We start from the raw sequence: 23,773 nt of genomic DNA, 5'->3' as shown, positions 1-23,773 counted from the left end.
ATCCAGCTTAGCACTGACTGGAGCTGTAATTTAACATGAAATAACTCATTATTTCTTCAGGCACCACTGCAAATCTTAGAGATTCCCGACACCCTTTTATTGTTTACTTTTCTATCCATAGCCCTACCAAGTGACTGATGTGAACCTTTTTGCTTACCAGTGATTCACATAAGGAAAAAATAATCTGAAAATAAACCAATATGGATGCAAGTATGGAAAAAATATATTTAGAACGTTAAGTGTATCAAAAGAGTTGGCAGTGAGAGTTGGCAGCCATTGCTTATTTTCTCTCAACCCTTCTGCAATAAAATATGTATGGTACTTGATTTCTTTTAGATGTATGCATGCAGAATTGATACACAAACTACACTTCTCAGAAAGAAAGAAAGAAACTGTAAAATATTTATGGTGAAATAATTCAATGGTAACCTGTGCTTTGGTTTGTGACCATGAAAACTTGTAGAATTTAGATCATCTCCCATTCATCAGACACTTTCTCACAGAGTCCAACTCCATCAAAGAGCAATTTATGTGAGTGGGTAAAGAGCAAAGAAGTGCAAGTGCTGAGAAACTGATCTACATCCAGTTTCTGTTTCCAGTTTCTGAATAAATAGTGAGGACTACATTTGCACATGATTTTTTTTCAGTCATGATCAAGGATTTTGAAGTGTGTGCCAACAACTAAATTTATTTTCGTGAAGTATTTCTCCCACTGTGACAAAGCAACAATGTTGAAGAAAGAAACCAAAATTGCACGACCCTGGTCTTTTGACAAAAACAGTAAGCCAATAGAAAGGCAGTGATCTTACCTTATTAATTAGTAACAATCACATTGTCATAAATTTAGAAACTGATGCTTTGTGTGTAATGTTTATTAAACTTTCCCTACAGTAAGTTGGTCTCCAGGTTCATGCAAGTTGGTGTGAAGCCCTTCAGCAAACGCAGCTGCTGGACAAGCCCAGCCTCCTGGCTCTTACAGTACAGACGAATCTCTGCAATGATTAGCTTACCCTTGAGAGTTCAGATGACAAAAGCGTTCATGAAGATACAGTATTTGCTGGGTTGTCAGCAGCAAAATCCTTTCTTTTGGTATCAGGAATGCAGAAAACTTCCCAAACTTCCCATATACTTCATTATATGTAAATACTCTGAAGACTATAAGTGAAAAAAATGAATAGAATTTAGTCACAATACCTGGATGTTAGCAGTAATATATATTTTTGCATTATCAAACCTCTCTTCTTGTGAAACGATAGATCACTGTAGCTCAGTTAAGCTCTTCAGTGACCTCATGGCTTGTGATTCTGGTGCACTTTATTAGAATTTCAATGTTCCTCACATAAATGCATTTTGAATCTTTGAAATAATAGAACTTTTTAATATTAATTTGATTTTGCAGATCTAGTTACACCTTTTTCTTGTCAGATCAGGGGTTATATGGCTCATTGCATCCCTGCATTGCAAAAAACAAATCTATAATTCCCGTTAATTTTGTTGGAGTTTAGAATCAACACCTTTTTTTAAATGTATTCTGTAGAGGCTTGTTTAAATTAAAGGTTCTGTTCTTGAAAGATAACTTAAGCATTGCCCTGGCGAATCCTTAAGATGTCGTGACAGCTTCAGTAACTGCTATTTTCAGACTGCTTCATTTAAAAATAATCACCAGTTGGCATATCAGCAGATATTTTATGTATTTTTGCTGCTTTCTTTTAAAAGGTGGAAAGTCTTTCATATTTGTTGACTTGGATAAGATCTTGTGAATTTTATTTCCTTGATCTGATGAGCTGCAAACATTTTCTAATGTTTTCTGAGGCTTTTCCCCTGATAATGTTCAGTTGTATTTGATGCAGGAATTTGCACGAGAAATGAGGGTTGTTGGATTTCAAAATTGAAATGGTGATTGGTCTGTAAGGTCTCTTATACATTAGAAATCTAAAAGCAAGCTTCCCCTTTAGCTGCCTCCCAGAAGTGAGACATGGAGAGCTGGGGAATTTCAGTTGGGAATCTCCTTAGAAAATGTTATTACAGAGTATTTGTTATTGTACGTTACCAGTGACTGCCACCTTAATCAACGGACAAAAACTGAATATCTTTGTGATGTAACTTTTTTTTTTTTTTTCATCGTTTGGATTTAAATCAAATGTAGCATTTACAGTCTGAATTTCAAACTACTTTACTTTCTCTTCTAAGTAGAGAATTGTAATTCCTCCTACTGAGCTGCTTTTCCTTCTAGTTAAAAAGATTTGTTTCAGGTAATGCCAAATTATAAAAAGGAAATATCTTAAAAAGCTCAAATTTTTTAGACGTTTTATCATCGGACAACATCATCAGGCATTCCAAGTACTCTCTTTCAACTTAGGAAAGCAAAAGTCCTGTTTTATTTCCTTCTTGGGAGGCTCATTTACCAAGATAATGCTTCTTTGCAATTTCTGTCCTCATCACTTTGATAGATCCTTGGTGATGAGAACGACTCAGGATTTAAAGTTGAAGATGTGTTATCATGTAAGAATTAGCTCTTGCTTAGAATTTACGAAGTCTGTAACCTTTTTCATCCTAATTCTTGGGTGTTTTCTTTAGGTACGAAGTACAGTGTATGAAAATTGACATGAATTTACTGGTCACCCGATTTTCAAATCTGGGACTCTAGTGAAATACCATTTTTGCTCAAAACATTTACCTGTTTTGCTGCTTTGTCCTTTTCTTGAGATAAGAAATTACAGTACCGCCCTCACTTTCAGAAACAAATTTGCATGATTAGTAAACACTAGAAAAGGGGGCAGATGTGAGTGAATGAAATCACATTATTGATTAGACACTTAAAATAACAGCTAAAAACACTTAGCTATTAAAGGTGGCACTTTTATTATTCTTTTTAGAAGTAGAGTTGCCCACAAGATCTCCCAAAGGAATATGGACTGATAAATTTCTCACTTATGGTGTGATAAACTACTTGCAACTTTGCTTCACTTGAATGCCCTGCACAATAGAGAGAATATAAATGTAAATATTTACTGGCTTGAGCTTTTGTCATCAAAATCATGCAGTTCAAATCATCAGTGTTCAAATGTGATAGCTGACTTAAACTGCTGTTCTGGCTTTTGGTACTTGGGAAATGGCTTCATTACAAAATAATATATAGTGGTAGTGATCTTTCAGAAACAGATATTATAATTGTCAATCCTATTTCCCACTGTTATTTAGAAGACACTGTAACATATGGAGGTGAAATTTCTGATGTGTAGATCACATGCACAAATACAATGACAGGAGCTGAGGACTAAGATTTGCAATATGTCACTGTAGGAAAGTGTTCGGAAGAGGTAAAGAGAAATGAAGCATTTTAAGTTGAGATCAAAATTGGAAAATGTCTTCCCATAGGGTACCTGAAGAATTTGAAGGAAACAAAAGTTAAAAAAAATTCTATGTTTTTTTTTTTAATGACTTTTTCCTCTGACCTTTGAGGGTTTAGGGAAATATGTAGGGCTGATTATTTCTGTTTAGCTGATGGAAATATATGCTTAGGCTTGGGACTGTGTCACTGAAATCTATGAAGTTTCCTCTTACACGGAGCTAAAATACATCCTCCAACATCAGCCTCATAAACTTCATATGAATAAAGATAGGAATGATATTTATAAACATACACAAAAATATAATATTTTGAGGTAGGAATAACCATCTGAAACATTTTGTTTATGTCCAACACTAAGAGCATGTAAAGGTAGACTGCTTCACTTAATGTAAATGTGTAAATGTGTAATTTTTTAATTAAGTGTAAATACTATGAGAAATTTTGCCACTGAAGTTTAATCTATCCAAATTTAGATGTAATAAAGTAATGAAAATATTTCTCTGGAGACAGTTGTAAAATCCCCACAATTTTCACTGCTGTATAATCAATTTAGTAATGTGTACACACACGAAAACTTATATTAAAATCAGCTAGGCTTTCTAAAATACATGATAAATCTGTTCATTAAATATAATAAAATAGAAGCAATGAAATTTTATTTTCTGCAATTAAGAGAGTAAAAATAGATTTTCTTTCTTCTCTGAATTGGTTTATTAGTTCCTTGTATGCCTTGTCTTACAAAGATAAAAGAAAATTATGCACTCTCAGAAGTGCAGGAAGAAATCTGAGTCTTGAGAGTGATGGGGAAATCTGCAGATTGTAATATTTTATATTATTGCCTATATGTGAGATTTTATTATTTTGACTTTTTCACATTGACATATGTTGATTTTGATTATCTTTTCACTTTTCAGAGTTTTGTTTTTGTTTTTCTTTTTTTTAATGAAGTTATTATGTTCTCTTAGAAATGGATAAGGAAACTTAAAAATTTGACATATCTCTCCTTTAGATTGCTTATCTGAAATGGAGACATGCTGCAATGCAGAGAACATGCACATCACCCCCAACTGTCTAGACTATATTTTCCCCTTAGGCCAGTTTTCGTTTTTAAAGTTGCTTAAATCATGAATGTCTTTTTTTGTCTGCCAAACTGCTTCATAATCTATTTTGGAATTTAGTATGTTCAGAGTGGTGAAGTCCAACTGCAGCTTGCAGTCTGAAAAATGAGAGATCCTTCAGCGTGGCTTGGTACGAAAAGTGTGAAGTGTGATAGGAAGTGCACATCCAAGAGAGAGTTAGAAAGCAGGAGGCAGAGTTGGAAGAATACTCGTAAAACACAACAAGGAGTCTGGTGTCAGAATTGTTAAGAGGACAGCAATAACGTATGGCCTTAAGAAAGTGAAAGAAACACAGTACAAAGAAATGGATGGGCAGTAAATGCAGGGATAAAGAAGTACGGAGTCTGGACTTGTAAGGAAAGGACTTCAACACTGCAGAAGAATAACTTCTATCAAGAGCTAGAGATAAAAAGTCAGAAGGCTAAGCTGAACACAATAGAGGTCCTTAAGTGAGCTCATAATGGTACGTATTAGTACCAAGGAGGCCTTTTATCAGAGATGGCCTGCAGCATACAGTGTCATATATTCCAAAATCATCTGTATTGCACCTGTAAAAAATCATTATTCCAAAATCATCTGTATCTGTATTTATTTTTCCTAGGCTTCATTTGCAACCTAATTTGGAATTAGGAAAGTAGGGAAACTATCATTCTGACTTCTAAAAGAGTGGTTTTAATGCAAATTTTTCAATAATATCTATTTAAACTGTAGGCTATCTTCTGACATTTCTGTGTTTTATGAGTTTTGACCTAAGGAAAGGAGGGAGCAGTATGTTTCTTAGGCCAAAGCTGTGGAGAAACTAAAAAGAAAAGAAAAGAAAAAAGTAATATAGTTGTCTGAGTGCAAAAGATAGATATTTCTTTTACACGTAGAATAAAACTAATAGATCTAGGGAATAGAAGAATAGGAAGAGAAAACTTATTAATCTAAAAATATCTATTTCTTTGTTCCTAGGTTCAGACATTGTTCAGTGGTTGACAAAGAACTTATCTATAGAAGATCCAGGTAATTAATTTTTTTTTAATATTAGAATATATATTTTATATATATTAGAAAATTCTAGATTACCTTTTTAAAGGATTGCATTCTGTTTGTCTTCTGTTGCAACGTGGAGACTGTGTTTCATCAGTGTAATTTCTGCAGAAAAAAAAACCATCATCAAGCTTCTGAAAATTTTGCTAAGAATCTGATGATTTTGGCTATGCATTTTGCTGGAGCACATACTGGGAAGCAAGAGGATGTCCAAGAAAATGAGTGCTTTAATTAGTAGAAAATTAATTTTCATTCTACTCTGTTAGGAATTGACTCATAGTTGTACTGAATAGTTTCATAAGCACATGATGTTTTCTTAACAGAATTTTGAATAGATCAATGGATAAATAAAATTAATAAAATATGCTCTAGTGTTGCTAGGAAGAACTACGTTTGCATTTTTAAATTTAGATGCTTTTATAGTATCTTAAACTGAGAGTGAACTGCAAATAGTATATCAGTGCTCAATGAACTGTCTTGGAATGTGGAAGTAAAGCTTTGGCTCCAAGTGTGCCACACTTTTCTTATATGGCCAAGTTCTGGCTCAGTCTTTGTGCATGTCTGATATTTATTTCCAGAAATGAATGTTTTCTAGTAGAAAATGTTGAATATCTGAAATAAAATTCTATGGAACTCCTGTTATATTTTCTTCAGGGGAAAGATAATCTTCTATCTTTAGAGCATAATCAAAAAAATTCCAATTTTTCCTGTTCCTTTTTCAGACTTTTGGGAGTGTAATTTCTATCTGTATTTGTTTTTTAATTTTAAACACGTTATCTGACATATTAGAAATGAAGTTTAATCGTTGTGGAATTCAAGGAAAGAGTAAAATCACTGTGTTTAAAATTATAAATTGTAGGTGCATAAACTGTAGGTTTAAACTGTAGATGCATAATTCAATATCTCCAAACATGCAATTCACAAATTATCTAAATTATTACATCAAGGAGATTGCTAATTGCTGCCAGATTAGTATTACTTCCTACGGAGTGTTATATATTTTCTTCCTGAAGACAATGTGGAGGTCATTACATACACAGCTGTGATATTGTGTTTTTCAGCTGTTAACTAAAAAACAGGTATCTCTCTATTCTCATCAGTTTGAAAAATCACAATTGATACAGAAGCTCAACCTTTATTTGTCAAACCAGAACTGAAGTCCTATGATAGCTGTCATTCAGATTATCTGGTTGTTGTGAAACTTTACAATAGAAGAAACCTTAAACTCAATGGGAAACACGGTTTCCTGTGTTAATACCCAATTAAAATTAAACAAACACACGTGCGACTTGCATATATAACCATTTTAATGTAATTTTATCTGAGCTGTATTATGTCCCCTTGGATTGCATGAGTGGAAACACTGTCCACAATAACAAAAATGTCTTATTCGTGTTGGTTCTAGTCCAGGGACTGGACAGCCAAAATACAGCATTCTGGAGCTGTCTGGCTGCAAGTCTTTGGAAGGCCAGCCACCACAAATGTTGCCTTGTGATGGCACTCAGAATTGCAGATAACAGTGAACCTCACAGATAGCAAGCAAGAGCTGTCCACAGGGCAAAGCTTCTCATAAAATTCTGGTTTGTAAAATCTTCGAAGATTTTTGACTTTTTGTTCCAGTTCTAGACAAAACTGTCCAGGATTTCCTGTGCAAAAGCCCTAACTTTCTGAGGGCTGTTGTCAGCATAATTTGGATTTCCATTATCTTCTGTCTACTTTTCACCAATATGCCAGGGTTTTACTATGGCTCTCTTTTAAAATTACTCCTTAAAGTCATGTTACCAAGCTGTTTTCTGATGCAGAAATAAATAAGCCTTGTGTTTGCACTGAAAGTTATACTCTCCAACTAATTCTCATATCAGCAATATAATGTAGACCCTGGTTCACATACTTTAAGAGTATATTCTGTAATCTCTGGAAAAAATTAACAACTACTTATAATCGCTCCATGTCAGTATGAACTACTCACATGAGCAAGGCATGCAAATTCTCAAACACATAGGCAGATTCTTCTTAGTAAATCAAAGAACTAATTAGAAATAGTGCCTTTTTCTTTGTTTTGCACAGAGCATGTGAATACTGTAACATTAAATGGGAAGAAATCTGCTTTTTGGAAACTGGGAGAACAAAAGAGAGGAGGAGATCTAGCAACATTTCCTTTCACTGTGATATCCAATGTAAAGCTAGTATCTGGAAACAGTAATTTCAACCCAAAAAAATGTTACAAGTGTAAATTGCCAGTAAAAACAAAACAAAACAAAAGCAAAACAAAACAAACAAACAAACAAAAACCTACCAAAACAAAAAAGCACATTTTTCCATAGTTGAAAAACAGTGTGTTGAAGATTTGTAAGATTTTGGCTTGCTACACTAAATCTCTATCAAGAAAATAAACTAAGGATGATGGGTGGATTCTGCTAAATTATACCAGATTTGAAGTTATTTCAGTGGAGTAGAACAGAGCTTGTGCCCAGAATAGCTGTGTGCAGTGTACAGTTGCTATTATATTGTTTACTTTTCAGTATGTACTTTAAAAAAATGTTTGTGTTTCAGCCTAAAAATTATCTGTAAAATTTTAAGGAATGGAAATTATCTAAGTTATTTTTAATGTGAAGCTTAGCTCAGTCATAAAAATAAGCCTGACCTCAACCTGAAAAGAAGCAATTAACTGAGTTTATAGAATTGTAATGGCATGTGGTTTGGCACTTAGACATATGTTTGTTGAATTGGCCATTACAGGGTAAGTGCTGACTCTTCACTGCTGGTGCCAATTAATCTCAATGAAGAAAATCTATTCCATTTTTCTACATTATATTTTTCTCTTTTTAAGTAACAATTAGTTCTGTGAAATGTACCAGGCTGACCACACTGGAGATTGAAATCCTTCCAGTCCAAAAATAGAACAATTAGGCTTAGTGAACTGTTTTAAAGATGTCTGCTGAAATTTCCCAGTCTCTACGTACTTGGCTATGTACTTGGTTCTTACATGCAATCAGTATCAGTTTTTGGTTTAGCGAAGAATAATTAGTGTTTTCATAAAGACAGGTATGTTAAAACACACACTGAAATGTGTGTGAAACACACATGCATACACACTGAAATGAGTGTGAAACACTCATTTCCTTCTTCCCATAGTCCATGAAGTATTTCTATATAGGTGCTCACAAAGAGTCTGTAGGAGTTGATAATAGTTAAGCCATCGCCTTCTTTCTCCATAGTACCTTTACTTAAAAGTGTTGCATAGTTAATTTATTGGTATCTGCTAAGCCAATGAAAATTATTTGGCTGAAGGCAAAGGCGTTTTTGAGTGGTTGCTGCAGTAGAGTTGCAGTATCAGTGGCCGTGTAAACTGTGATCACTAACCTAGTACAAGAAAAAGGAACAATTTGGTAGGACAACATCTATTTGTTTCTTTTGCTTTTCCTTCTATTGTTTTGTATTTAAATCTCTCTCCAGCAGTAGCTGTGTTAATAATATCTTCGATAATGCACTCTGCTTGCTGTAAGAGTTAGCAGAAAAGTATTAGGGTTTTCATTTGAGTGTATTTTATTTGATTGTATTTGAGTGTAGCTGGAAACCTATTTCTGCCCCTTTCTTGCATGCACGTGCAGGAAGGCAGCAGCAAAGAGCAGCAAGTCATTGTAACCTGGGACACAGCACCAGCCAGCTGCAGGCATAGGAGTGTTTCCGTTTCCAGAGCTTGCTAAAGAAGAAAATAGCCTGTTAGGAAAAAAAAGAACGGAGTGGAGAGATCATACTTTTGTTTGCAGTTTTTGCATTAATCAAAACACTGGTAATAAAACAAGTGTGAATTTGATCTGAGCTTGTCAAGTCCTGTAGCATTTAAATTAAATAATATCTGTAATTTTAGATGAACAGAAAGAAGGCAGGGAATAGAAAATGTCAACATTTACAGGCAGTGTTTTGTACCAATTGTATTAATGTTGTGATGAAACTGTATAGGCCAGTTTTTCTTTAGGTTCGTGTAACATTTAGTAGTCTGTGATAGTCGATGGGCTACTAGCCAATCCTTGGGATTCAGAGCTGAAATGGTAAAAGTTTGTTTGCAGCAGTGATTGTATTTCTCCAAAGCCATAGGAAAGACCTTACAAATCGTGAACAAGGATGTATTAACAGTAATTTAATTGCCATAGGAGAAGTCAGACTTAAAGGTTACCATTTCTTTCATGCTTTTCCACTAAAGGTTCTTCCATTTTGGTATAGCATATTACCCTGTGTAGAGTGCAACTCTCAGGAGCACACAGAGCAGTAGAAGTAACTCGGAATGAGCTTTCCCTCCTCTTATGTGCCAGGAAGAATTTAAAAATTGAAGTTAATAATAATAATAATAAACAGCATTTTATTTGTAATTCAAAAGGTAATATGAGCATTATTTCACTGAGGTTTGTCTTGGTGAACAAGGAGTAAGAAAGAGGTACTGAATAGAATACAAAGTACTTTGAGTAGAAAAGTGAGTTTAAAGAAGATAGTCTGATAAAAGGCTAATGCTAAAACTATTACTAGATACTGAAAAATCAGTAAGCATTAATTTCAAGTAATTTCACTGAAAAGTGCTTCAGATTCTCTGTTGTACCAATTTAAGGAATCTATTTTATCCTTTCTGTCACAGAAAAAAATTAGTCTATAAGAAATCTAAATTACTCGATTGAAATCTTTTTCCATCAAATTACCTCCAAAGTACACAGCTTCATCAAAAAGTGTTATGATGAAGCTATTATTTTATTATATGTAAAACTATATGTTGAAAACTGGTGCTGAGTTCTTCCAAAAGAATTCTTTTGGAATTGGAATTTCCAATTCTTTTAGAATTGAAAAATAAATCAGGCATTTTTTTTGTTCCATGGTTTTCAATTGAAAATATTCCATGTACTTCTAGAAGAAGTGGCGGACTTAAACTGGGTATCTTCTTGTGGGTACTGTATGCATCACTTGATGTCATCATTCAGCATATTGTGCCAGTATCTCAGAGTAAGAAAATATATTGCTAGCCAATATTAATTTCTTGCTGACACATCAGATTATAGAATAACTAGCTTTGGATACCAAATGGTACTAATTTAAATGTTATGTGTTCTCCATCTTGTCTGCTTGTTTTGTAACTGCATATTACTAGCTGCCACTTTTTGCTTATTTAGCATGGTCAGAACCTGTTGCATTACTATCACTGTTAAAAACAATGAAATGTAGTTATCAACTTAGCTGAAGTCAAAAATACAACTGAAGAGTCATAAGAAAGGTATGTCCTTGTAAGAAGAATTCTGGTGCCTCTTAGAAACAAAGCTTATTCATTAATGAATTAAACAGTAATAATATTCCTAATAAAATATTTGATTCTACTTTTACTGAAGTTACTAAGATTTTTTTGTGATTTTTTTTCCTGTTTTTCATTTTCCTTTTGAACCTTTGGGATTATACCAAGTTTTAAAGGTTTAAGAGGAAGAATATTTAGTGAATCCCAATTCATGCTGGCATATTTAATTAAAAGTAGCTAAATAATTGTCTAGAGACTTCATTAGTTTTCTGCTTCCTTGTTTCCCGGAGAACTCTGTTGTGTGGCAATGGAAAGCACAAGTAGGTGGAAGTGAGATTATATATCTGAACAACTTAATTAAATAAAAGTAGTTGAATTTCTGTTTCATCTTGCCAGCAGCTGCTGCAACAATTTATAACCAAGTGAACAAAAATATTTTGATATTTCTTTATTTTATGACTTTTATATCTTTTATATCTTTTTTTTAATATCTGTCATTTGATGACTGAATGGTTAATGTAAGGCATTTTCTTGATTTTATTAGTAGTTCTTAAGTGGATTTTCTATTTTATCATGGCACATGTAGAGAAATGCAGCTGTTCACATAAGAGCAAAGTGAAGGTTCAAGGTTAAGTGAACTGCTGGGCACTCTCTTTTACTAAGCAAAAGACACTGCTTGCTATGTCAGCATTAATGCAAAAATATTCCTTTCTCTCTCTTGTTTTTCAGTATTCTCTTCTCTTATTTTCTTCATTTTCTGCCTTTTACATTTTCATCTCCATGGTTTGTCCCCTAGTTCTACCAGTGTGTCTTCTGATTCTTGTCTGCTAAGACCTGTTGGTTATTATTCACATTTTCTTCTTCATTTACATATTCTTTAATTTCAGTGGTTGCGTTTGGTCACATTCTCAAATTTCACATAGGAAAACAGACAAATTGAAGCTGAATAATCAAGAGTTTAACTGTTCCATGTCCACTCTGATTTTGGAGCTGAAATCTCATTTGTCTTTGGAATGCTGGAATCCACAAAGTAAAAATTTCAGTTCCCTCTAAAGCTGTAACTCAATATAGTTAAATAGAGCCCAACCACGAAATATCCTATTTATCTCAGCTATATATATAGAAATTATAACAAGTAATTTACATTTGTTTTTGAAAGATTGCTTCTTAATGTCTAATTTAAGGAAATTCTTTTGTAGACGAACTGGAAAACTTGACCTTTTAAATAGCTTTAAAACTTGTGGGGAAGCTTATGAGGAACTATGAATTGTGACATTTTTGCATATTGCAATTGTGGAATTATTTACATCTTCAAATGTAATCACTAGCATAACAAATAACAAAGCAAAATAAAATAAAAAACTGCTTTGTCATAGTAACTGCTGTATCAATACATTTTGCTGAAAGTCTTTCAGGGTAATAACAAATGGTTGATTTGTTCTTCATAAAAAAAGTTGAAAGTAATATTTCTTGAGATAGCTTCATGTATTTGTCACTTCACTTAACAATATTTAAAGTAGTCTGGTTTGAAGAAATTAAGGATGGGGATTTACAGTTCCACGGTTAAACCTGACTTGAATTTTTTAATAATAGTAACTGCCACTATCATAATAAAACTCAATGTAGAAAAACTATCTAGAGAACTTTGACTGTAAAATTCCAGGGGTTTTAAAGTTCATGTTAACGAGCTTTTGCAAAATTTATGCTCTCAGTTAGTTGAAGCAGATCAAAACTTATGCCTACAGGAAACAGATTAAAGATAATTTAGCAATCCACGGTTTTTACCATAGTAGTGATGGCTGATGGCTGAGAATAAAGTAGAAATGGAACGATCTATTTAAGTTCCTACATGGTGCATTTAGAAGATATTCTGATATATCAAAGATATGGCCAGGAAGAACAATTAACTTGTTGAATATATTGCAATTTCACTTCTAATGTAAAAAGAAACCGCTCTCTAAGGTCATTTAAACATAATAATGATCACCAACAATACTTTTTTTTTTTTTTTTAATTAGTAAGGCCGAAAACTTCTGCACAGCAAGAGAAAGTATAGTAATAATCCTAATTAGTTTATATCCAGTGCACACTCCAGAACAGCAGAGATTAAATGAATTTTGTACAACAAATTCAATATGAACAGAAGACAGGCAGCACTGGAATCAGACCATCTGAAACATTAACTATTTCTGGCAGTGATCAGTCCCTTTTGCTTCACTGAAGGAGAAAGATGGTGTAATGGTCCTGACCTTCAGTTGTTTTCAGCTTCACGTTTAATAATACTTAAGTGACATTTTTGCATTTAAAACTTTCCATGAAAATATGTTCCAGAGATTGTTCTGATACTACAGATGTATTTTCTGTTTGGAAGAGTATGCCTGATAATCACATTGATTCTGAGTTCTTGAGTTGTGAGAATTAGCAAATTATTATTCCTAATTAATTCAACTCCTCTTGTCTCATCATGATTTTATTGACTGCTTTAATGGCTGTCCTCCACCATCCAGTGATGTATTTGTGATATCTCTTGTTGTATGGCACTCTCACCGTCCATATTTCCCCTCTTCCTGTGATTTTTGACTTCCCTCTCTGTACATACACAGTTTAAGATGAAATAAACAAGTTCCCAGCTTGGAATTTATGGTGTGTTCATGTTATCCTGTATGCGAATGATGTCTTATGGTTTGTTTTCCATTTCAAATAATTGATCCTGTTTGACATTTGAGCAAAAAATTTCAAGTAATCGTATACAGTGATTCTAGTTTTTCTTGAGCAGCAGCTAACTTAAAGCCCCATGTGAACATGGAGAGTTTGTACTTTAAATGATTAGCATTTACCAAAAATCAATTCCATCTGCTGTTGCACTGTCTACTGAATCAGTACTGTGAAGTCCTTCTGTGCCTCTTCAAAACTGACTTTCTACTTAACTCAGAAATTATTACTGTCAGCAAATTTTGTTATATCATAAATCACTCTTCTGCAGATAATCTCTGAAGACAGTAATCAGCTGCAGTGGCTGCATCCCTGACCTGTGGTAACTGACCTACTGTGGCTAACCTTTATGCCTATCTTTTTAACTATTCTTTTTCCATGACTTTCTATCACAGATCCACTTAGTTCCTTTACAAAAACTTTTTGGGGAATTATATCAAGAACCCTTAGGAAGGCCAAGTTAATATGTTATGCAGACTTTCTTAACCTTGTATGTTCACTAATTCTACATAACAACACTCACACTTGTGAGAAATTGCATCATTCAATAACTGTGTGCCATCTTCCTTCTGTCTCATTTATATATACACATTCTCCACTTTATTATACTTTCTATCTCGTTGTCTCTATGAGCTCCTGTTCTATTCATGTGCCTCCTCCCCAGCCCTTGATTATCACTGTACATCTTTCTAAAATCTGAGGACATATATTCCAGCTTCTTTTCTTTTCTTTTCACTTAGGGTCATTTAAGTGACAAATTGCACACTGCTGCTAACAGTTCAGCGAGTTAATATTTGACTTGCCTAAAAACATACAATCACCATTTTGAGTGACCACTATGTTGACCCAGCAAGATGTTTTTATTCATTTTATCAATTTGTTTTAAGGCCTTTCAATTTTTTATTGCTGTTGCTGTCACCAGTGCTATCCTTTCTTTCTATATTTAGATCCTGCCAATAGAGAAAAAGTAGGTCAGTCACTGAGAAGGCTTTTTTTTTTTTTTTTTCCATGGGAAAAGAAGCCCTAACAGAAGGGTTTTCATTGATTTTTGCTGGTGAGTTTCTTTCAGTATTTCCATGTTTTTAACAGCAGAGTTCGTGAATGTATCTGGCTGAAATGTCAGTGCTCTGCAATAATCTGTGTAAATCTGTGTAAATCTGCTACAACAGGGAGAAGTAAGCACTGGGAGGGGGATTTTCATGACAGAAAGAACATTTGGTTCAGACAATAGGAAAGAAAAGAAAAATGAAAAAATCGAGTCTTAAAATATCTTGAAAGTGTGGTCAGTGAAATATATATAATTTACCAGACAATAAATTAATTATGAGAGAAGAGAACTCTCTAGAATTAAGTTTATATTAATTACCTTTTTTAGTATATATTCATCCGAGATGACTGTATCTAATGACATAGCAGATCACTCTCCTATGTTAGTCTCTGGAAAGCTATCCCCACAATCTTTGTAGTTTGCTTGCATAAGCTTTGGTTATTTCTCCTTGCTGTGTGTCTGAATGATACCATTTTACTTACAAAGCTTTTAACTCCTGCCGGACTTTAAATGCACAGCATTCTTCCCATTGAAAGAAATACATTATCTTCAGCTTTTTATGCCCTCAGTTAGCTGGAAAGTTGTTATGAAGAAGATTGAATTCATCTTTACTGTGTAGAGTGCAGTGAAAGAGGCAGCTATTATTTGAGGTGCTGCAGCATCTTTGTATTATCTGAACTGCCTGGTCATAAGTGGGTGTTCTGTGATTATGATAGCAATGTATAACAATGACACAAAATTAATGGTTGATGTAGTAAGCAACTGATATCAAAACAGACTTGGAGACTAAAAAAGTGTCATGATTCATTTTAACCAGCAGTAATCATAGCAAGATAGTGCTACCTATTGTTTACCCTTACCCAACTTCAAAAAAAACACATTAGCTGACATCCCTCTTATTCATCAATTCTATAGTTCCTTCAGGAACAAATATTTTGTGCACTGAAAAAGCCTGTGCCAACTCTTGAGCAACACTGGTGGCCACAAATCCAAGTGCTACTTGATCCACACCAGTTTTTCAGCACCTTATATAGCTGTCTCCTCCCATGAACCCCACCCCAGACTGCTCATGGGCCTATGCTTTCCAAACAGTTGATTGAGGGAGGAGTTGCTAGCTGCGCCTTGCCTTGAGCATCACAAAGAAAGAGAAAAGTGGTTACACGGTAGCAGGGAAACATACCATCATACAGAGCGGCATGTCTGAAGGAGCCATGATGTAAAATGTGTTTTCCATTTGGCACATGCTTACACAAATTTTTGAGTACCATATGCCATGGAGAATCACATACCTCCTCCAAATATATGCAGCCAAATGAATTGATCACACATCTGCAGTCCCAGCCACTGGAGGAGAGAAAAGTTGGATGATCTGGCATACAAACAGCAAGTAACAAACAGTACACAAGAAAAACATGAAATAATGTACTGAGTAGAAGTGATTTATGTCCAATATTTTGTATCTTTTATCGATACTTGAAATTGTGGAGAAAAAAACAAACAACAACATTTGAGAAACTGAAGTATAGTGTTTGCAGGAATTTTGATTTTGTTGTTTGCAGGTTCACTCAAAGGTGTGTGCATATGACTGTATAAACTAGAGTAGAGGGAAATAAGTGAAGCGTCAGGAAATATCTTATGAAGATAAGTTCAGACTATTATTAGGGGAAAAAAGACATAATTTTTTTTATTTTCTGTATTTTGCCTTGAAGTAGTATGTGAATCAAAGCTCAAACTAAAAAGTTGTCACTTCAGAGGAAGTGCCAGTGGGAAAAAGAGGGAGGCAGTACTTCAAAGGAGTCTGGATTTCATTTTCTATCTTTTCAATTTTAGGAGACGAGAGATGATAATAGTAATAATCCTGAACTCTGTGATTTTGGCAAAATTGAGAATATAAAAACTCAAGAGTAGTGCTAGTGAAATTAGAAGAAATATTTTTTACATGCTGAAATGTGTTGTTTGGCCAGAGAGCTAAATTCCCCCACTAGAAGGTCTGATTGCTAATGTGATATACGTAAGCATGTAAAAAAATTGAGGTGACAAAGAAACTAACAGCAAATTTAAATAGATTCAAGCTACTCGTCATCATGGTGAATGAACTGATTATCTAGGGGCCAACTGACACTGTATGCTATTTTCCCTGATATTAGGTTTACATAATGCCTGCAGCTTAGATGAATTTCTTCCACCTTGTATAACTACTGGCTCCCAGTACACCAAAAAAACACACCAGTCCTTTCAGATGTGGGGTTTCAGCATTGCTCAGTTTCAGAACCTCACTCCCTATTTGTCTACCTCATGAGACTTCAGATTGCTACTGCCTTTTGTAGGGGATTGTCTTCTTTCAGTTGGTCTTTCATAATGACTTCTATTGACCTTGTCTGACTAAAATCCTAGCAGGGTTATATCAGATAGTTATATTAGTCTCAATTCAGCCACATCCTGTTAGCATAAGAGACAAGACTGGTGGTGTTCCCAAATACCCGTTTGCTGGAAATTTTTGTGAATAAAGTAGTTATTTCACACATGTGCATATATATATCCCTTTCTCTAGACCTGAGATAGGTGCATGCGACCTCACAATATAGATCATCAGACTGTCAAGGTGACCAGTCCCTGAGCAGGTGAGGATTCATGGCAGATCTCTGATATACTTTCCTCCTTACCTGCTGAGTGATATTCCTACTGATGCCTCTGACCTGCTGGTAGAAGCAGCCACTGTCTAGCACATGGCACATGGCACAAGAAAAATCCTCCCTACATGCTGTGGTGATACATAAAGAAGTTTGTGATGAGTATCTTGCAATTAATCATGAATCTCATTTTAAGTGTGTTTGAGTAAATAGTTCCTCTTCCTTCACTGTCTTTTCTGCTTCTCTGTGAAGTGACTCTCAGTGACTACTGCACCTTTTGCAATTCTATTCTTCAGATGGGACAAAAGAGTACAGCTTAGAGTCATGTGGGCGTTCAGTAACTTTTCTAGCTCTTTTATTTTCCCCTTTTTAAATGCCACAGTCAGGCCCAGAGAGCGAGGCTCTCCTACGCTTTGTGTGAGCATCAAAAGTGGGTTTTATTTTATTGCCTTAAGTTAATTCTTACAGCCTGTTTTCACACTGGCAATGAAATGACAGCAGGAGTGAGGTGAGAGTAAGTGATAATGTCTTGGCATTCGGCACTTAAAATGAACGTGTGCTTGTGAAATTCTGAGTCATTAATTCTTTTTCCAGGCAGCCATGTGGCATAGCCATGCACTTGAGCATGGTGATGGATTTTAGATTAGAGAAAAAAACCCAAGTAACAAACACTTTATTGTGGAGGGAGGAAAGGGAGGCTTTCTTTTTTTTGACATGGCCATAATAAAAAGTGAAAGATAAACTTGCAAATTTGGGGTTTTTACCGTTACTTTTGTCATATAGCAGTCTTAAGAACATAAAATGCCCCAAATGATGTTCCTTTTAGGAAATTTTTCTCTAAGACTTGCATGGAAGCTGCATGGAACAACATAAAACAGGCTCTGAAAAATGACATTTTAAAGTGGAACATAATTGAGAAACACCTGTTTCCATTTCCTTTGTCCCTCAGAGAGTACTGCAATCTACTTCAGGTGTGGTGAGACTGAAATTACAGTGGTGTGATATTGTAAGGTGTTTTATGGAATTAAGAGACTACATCACCTAAAACCCTGGGATGCATAAGAAAAAGCAGAATCCAGTCATAGCCTTTGAGAGATTTCAAAGCAGAAAAACGTTTATTCCAAAGAAAAACAAATGATCCATCCACTTTAGTCCTCCCCTGTGAATATTATCATAAAAAACAACTTCTTCCATGCATGTTACCACAGCCTGCAATTTAAGATGAACAATCACTCAATCCATACAATAGCTTGTACAGTAAGGAGAAAACCAAACCATGTTTGAAAATAAAATGAAAACTCAACAATCAGGGTGTATTTTCATTTTTCAGACTTCATCAGGTTTGTGTTGTCCCAAAGTGCTGTAATAGCCTGATTCTCTCTTATAACAAAGTACATTAGAAGTAACTACCATTTAATCCATCAAAATCACTCTCCTTGTAGTGGCATAGTGGATGGCAGGGCAGTGTTATTTCTCCCAGATGTGATTGCTAATCAATGTACAGTTGTTGTTCACTTCACCATTCAACTAAATAAAGTTCTACAGCAGAGGGAAACATGAAATTTTAAACTTCTTCTCAGCTTTTAGCCCAGCAATAGCATACACCTTAAGAGTCAAAATTCCACCCACAGCAATATTTTGAATTCATATCAAAATATTTAATATGCCGTTGAAATGAATTGGGCTGATAAAGACCAATTTTTGTCTTTCAGTTAATACTTTTCTGTTATATATTCTTAACTTAAAACTCCTGCAGTATAATGCCCTTTTTCACCCACAAAAAAGTAAGAGTGATTTTAGTGATTTTGGTTTTTGAACATGTTTTTCTACTTACTTGTACTGTCACTGCTGGGAAGTTATGCCTGGAACCTTAATTCATATAACTGATCATCTCCAAAACAAGCAGTCAAGAAGAGAGGAAACTGAAATCTTCACTGTTCTACCAGTTACACCTCTCTGAGATTTGCTTCTTTCAAATTTTTGTGTGGTATCTCTGCTGCAATTGACTTATACCTTCTCAGTGAGGCTATCTGGGTGAAATTGACAATGTAGTCTCATATGTATTGCATATCCCTGTGCATAGTGACTAAATACCTGGAAATAATTGTTATGTACATATCACATTGCATGTTTGTTTACAGTTGCCATGTAGGAAGAAGCTTTTTATTGCTTTTAGTCTATGTTCCTCCTATTTTTGGATTTTTTTATTCTGAATATAAGTAATTAAACTTCTTAAGTAGTAACTTTTATATTTAAAAGTATTTTTTCAGATTTGTTTTCTGTTTTTTCTTTTTTCTAATGTACTTTACAATGTTTTTAATGTTCCTAACCTCCCTTTGCTATTCTTCTAGATGTAAGATGCTTTTTTAGGTAAAAATCCCCTAATTCCACATGCAGGAATACCTGGGGACTTATGAAGCCGTCTGAACTGAACTTCTAGGCATTTAGGCATGTAGGACTAGTCTACTGCTGGCTGCATTCTCCTTTTCAAGCTCACTTTTTGTTTCATGTTTTGTTTCCTGGATCCTACAATTGTACTTCATTTGGATTTTCAGTCTGATTTTAGCAAAATCAGATGTATTTTTAAGCATTCCTTTTGTTGTTTGGAAATAAGAATCTTTTCATTCTATGTGGAAATTACATTGCTGTCCTGCAGAGAAGAGCAGTGTTAGTCTTGAGTCAGTCTGATGTGAGGCAGGGTTGCAGATTTCTGGACATTATTCACCATTTACAATTTTGTGAACATTTTTCACCTAGTTGATCTGTGTTTGATTTATGTGTTATTCGGTCTCTGACCAAATCAAAAATGCTTTGGTTATGCAGTTGCATCATTGTCAGATAATATTAATAGAGAGGATTTTAGACTACCAACTGAATGGTTCTGTTAATGTATTTATTATACCATACATTTATTTATTTTCTTTCTTTTTTTTTCTTTTTTCTTTTAATAGAACAGGTACTGCTCACCTGTGTGAGCTACAGAGGATCTTAGGTTGCTGTTAAAAAGGATATATTTTTTTCATTTATATTTATGCAGTGCTGGAATAAATTGCTGGATTGATAGTCATACAAATTTAAATAAATTGTCTATTAGTTGAAGGAAAATACAGGGAAGTTTATGTGTCCCTATTACCTCATAGTGGCTCTGCAGAGAGATACCTTAACACTGAGTCAGTGTAGATTCATCCTAATTGAATAAGGTACTTGAGGTGAGAGTATAACCTTCTTAGTCTCCATGCGTAGCTGAAGATGAGACACAGGCTGCTATGGTGAACAATTCAGATCTCAGTTGACCTTAATTGCTTTAATTGCCTAGAGAAAACCATCATGGTCTTTTCTGTTTCTCTGTAGAGACTCAGTAGTGACTGTACACTTGGGTACACACTAAGTTTCTCAGCAGAAGTTAGAGAAGTAATAACTCTTACTCCTACTGTAACCAGCCTTCCCAGGATTATAATCTGCTCTGGCAGCTTTCAAATTATTTATTCTCCAGCTGTCCACATCCCTGTTTTCTGCTCTTTGTTTCACTTCTGCTTCATCCACTTAAGAGGCACAGAACTGTAATATGTTACACGTTGAGAGGGACCTCAAGAGGGCTCTAGTCCAATGCTGTGCTCTAATTAGCATAAACTATAAGATCAAGCAGGCTGTCCAGGACTTTAGCTCCTTCACTCTTGAAACTCGCCAAGGACCCAGACTATATGGGCAGCCTCTTCTGCTGCTTAGCTGCTCTCAGCATGAAAACGTTCTCCATATGTCAAATCAGAACCACCCCTGATTAATTTTGTGAACATTGTCTCTCTTAATTTATATTCTTTTTGTTTGTCATGCATCTTTTAAAAATCATGGCTCTGTTATTTGGTAATCTCTTCTAAGTAGCTGGAAGACTTTTGCTAGGCACACCCAAAATCTTCTCTTTTTCAATTTGAGCAAGCCCAGCTCCTCCAGCTTCTCACAGGGCAGAGATCTGTTCCCCAGCCAACTCAGCGACACACTACTGGACTCAGCCAGGTTCACTTATGTCTTTCTTGTATTGGAGTGGATGTGGTATTTACAACTGGGCATGGTAGCCCAGATGTGCTCTAACAGTTGCTGGGTAAAAGATAATAATATTATCTCTTTGTGTTCTTGAAAAATATTACAATTAAGAAACCAAGAAAAGCATGAAGCAAATCTGGAACATATTTAGTTTCTTTTATATCTGAAGTGAATACGTTCTCATCTGTGTCAAGCACTCTGTGGTAAGCCCTGTCACCCTTAACCTAAGAAATCTTTCCCTGAAAAAGTCAGCACGTTTTCTGCCTTTGTTTTTTTTTTTTTTTTTTTGCTCTTATTTCACAAAAATTCATAATGCCTGGAAAAAAACCTTTTTAAACTTGCAGTGTGAAGAACAAAGAAAAGATTAATAGAATTTTTAAAAAAGCAAAGTAAACCAAAATGAAAAGAAAATCAGCAACTGACTCACCACGGAATGTTTTTGCTCAAAGTATCTTATCCAAAGCATAATATAATTCTGTAGTTTGAGGTAGATGAATAACAACAATACTTGGGGTTAAGCTAATTAGGATAAAGTTCATGTGTGGGTTTGCACATCCCAAGTGCTGGAAGAGATGCAACTGTATTCTTTCGTTGAATTTTCTTGTGGGTTTGTAATTTGGAACAGTCTTGTTAAGAGGGTTATAGCACTTTACAGTAGATAGGGAATTCACTGCCAGAGAGTGTGTTGAATTTTCTTAGATAAGAGCTCTGCCAGAGGGGCAGGAACCAGAGATCACAGACTGTGGAAAACACAGAGATCACAAGGATTGTTGGGTATCAAATAAGCCATTCTAGGGTTGTGTGCTCTCAATAAACTACTGTCCAGACCCCTTTCATTCTTCTTACACATGCTTGCTGGCTTTGGGATAGCTTACGAACATCCCACTCTGCCTCCTGTATGTTCTGTACCTTAGTACAGAATTAGAGATACCTCCTGTATCACTAATATCTCCTGTATAGAGAATTAGATTAGAGATACCTCCTGTATCTTCTGTACCTTATGAATATTCTTAGTTGAACTGAAACATAAATGATTCTATCATCCTCATAAAGAACACAGGGCTGAGGACCCAGGTTTTTTTCTGCACGATAATACTGTGCACCTCTTCATGCTTGTATGGAACTGCTGAATCATAGCCTCAACCTCTGATTGACCACCTGAGGTGAGCAATGAGTCAGCCCTGGGAGCACAGGTAGGTAATTCACGTGTGCTGCTGGAAGGGGTGGAGCTTCTGGCTGCACCTCTCCTAGACCCATTTAAGAGCTGACTACCAGTGGGGAAGGATCTCTTTTGGAAATTACTCCTCTTGCAGTTTTCTCAGTGAGCCCAGGACAAGGGTAAGCTTTCCATCTATTCTTCTTTGGTGTGATAGCCTGTTTAGCCTAACTTCCTGTATATTTCTTAATTATAACATCTGTATGTTCACTGATTATATAACATTGAAGTCTTGTTTTAGATTAAAAAAAAAAAAAAAATCTTCCTTTTTTACATCTCACTACTTCTATCCTTCTTTTATCATTTTCATCCTCCACTTTCCCCTTATTTCCAAGTTCTCCTGTATGGCTTTTGTTTTGATCTGTTTCTTTTCATATTGCTGGTGTTATGCTGCTGCACTGCTGCCCTCTTTATCACTTGTTCCCATAACTGATGGCTTTATCATTGAGTTCAGAAACCCTTGTAACCTTCTCCAAGCTTCATCTTTTAAAATTAGTATGCTTCAGTGGTTATGCACTTGTATTAGTAGGTTATGCTAGGGAATATTTAGCACAACAACAGAAATTGCTGCCCACAGATATTTTTGGGGGCATGCACTACAGTTGTTACATTGTTGATAAGAGTATTCTAAAGAGTAAGTCTTAAATACAGTATTAAGAGAATGACTTTAATAACCACCTCTTCCTACAGTACAACGTTATCATGAACCAAATATTAACAATAATGAATGAGACTTTAGAGATTGATAATGGTCAGTGGTTTAGTGAAAGTACAAGCACACATATAATCAGTCAGGGTAGGTATGATGGTTTTATTCACTAAAGAGAATGGAGTTCAGCCCAGTTCTGGGCTCTCCAGTACTAGACAGTTGTGGACATGCTGGAGAAAGTCCAAAGAAGGTCATCAAAGATGAAGAAGGGCTTGAAGCATGTCTCTTATGAGGTAAATCTGAGAGACTTGAGACTGTTTAGCCTGAAGAAGGCTCAGTGGGATCTTTTCAGATGTCTATAAATGCCTGAAGAGGGATGTGTAAAGAAGATGGAACCATACTCTTTCTCTTGGTACCCAACTACCAAGAAAAAAGGCAGTTGACTGAAGTTCTATCTGAACATCAGGATGTACTCAGGATGCACTTGTTTACTGTATGGATGGCTGAGCACTGGCACAGATTGCCCAGAGGGGCTGTGGAGTGTTGTCCTTGGAGATCTTCAAAATCTGTTGAACACAGTCCTGGACAACCTACTCTAGATGGTTCTGTTTGAATGGGGGGGGTGGGAGGGAGGAAGGTTAGATTAGATGACCTCCTTCTTCTGACCTTAATTAATCTGTGATTCTGTGATCCTTCATTATTGTCC

General features: G+C 35.3%; 1 protein-coding gene across 8 annotated transcripts in view; it reads left to right on the top strand.

The window, feature by feature from the left end:
* The window catches only part of RGS7 (regulator of G protein signaling 7), a 231,725-nt gene that overhangs the window by 127,821 nt on the left and 80,131 nt on the right, over positions 1-23,773 (top strand). For all 8 annotated transcript variants that reach the window (XM_052701782.1, XM_052701775.1, XM_052701793.1 and 5 more), the window contains one exon: positions 5,425-5,475. In XM_052701782.1, the coding sequence (XP_052557742.1) occupies positions 5,425-5,475 (51 nt within the window). The remainder of the gene's footprint in view (positions 1-5,424; positions 5,476-23,773) is intronic.

Source organism: Tympanuchus pallidicinctus, unplaced genomic scaffold, assembly GCF_026119805.1.
Source record: "Tympanuchus pallidicinctus isolate F22 unplaced genomic scaffold, pur_lepc_1.0 scaffold1, whole genome shotgun sequence".
Lineage (NCBI taxonomy): Eukaryota > Metazoa > Chordata > Aves > Galliformes > Phasianidae > Tympanuchus > Tympanuchus pallidicinctus.
This window is presented reverse-complemented; position numbering and strand designations above follow the sequence as displayed.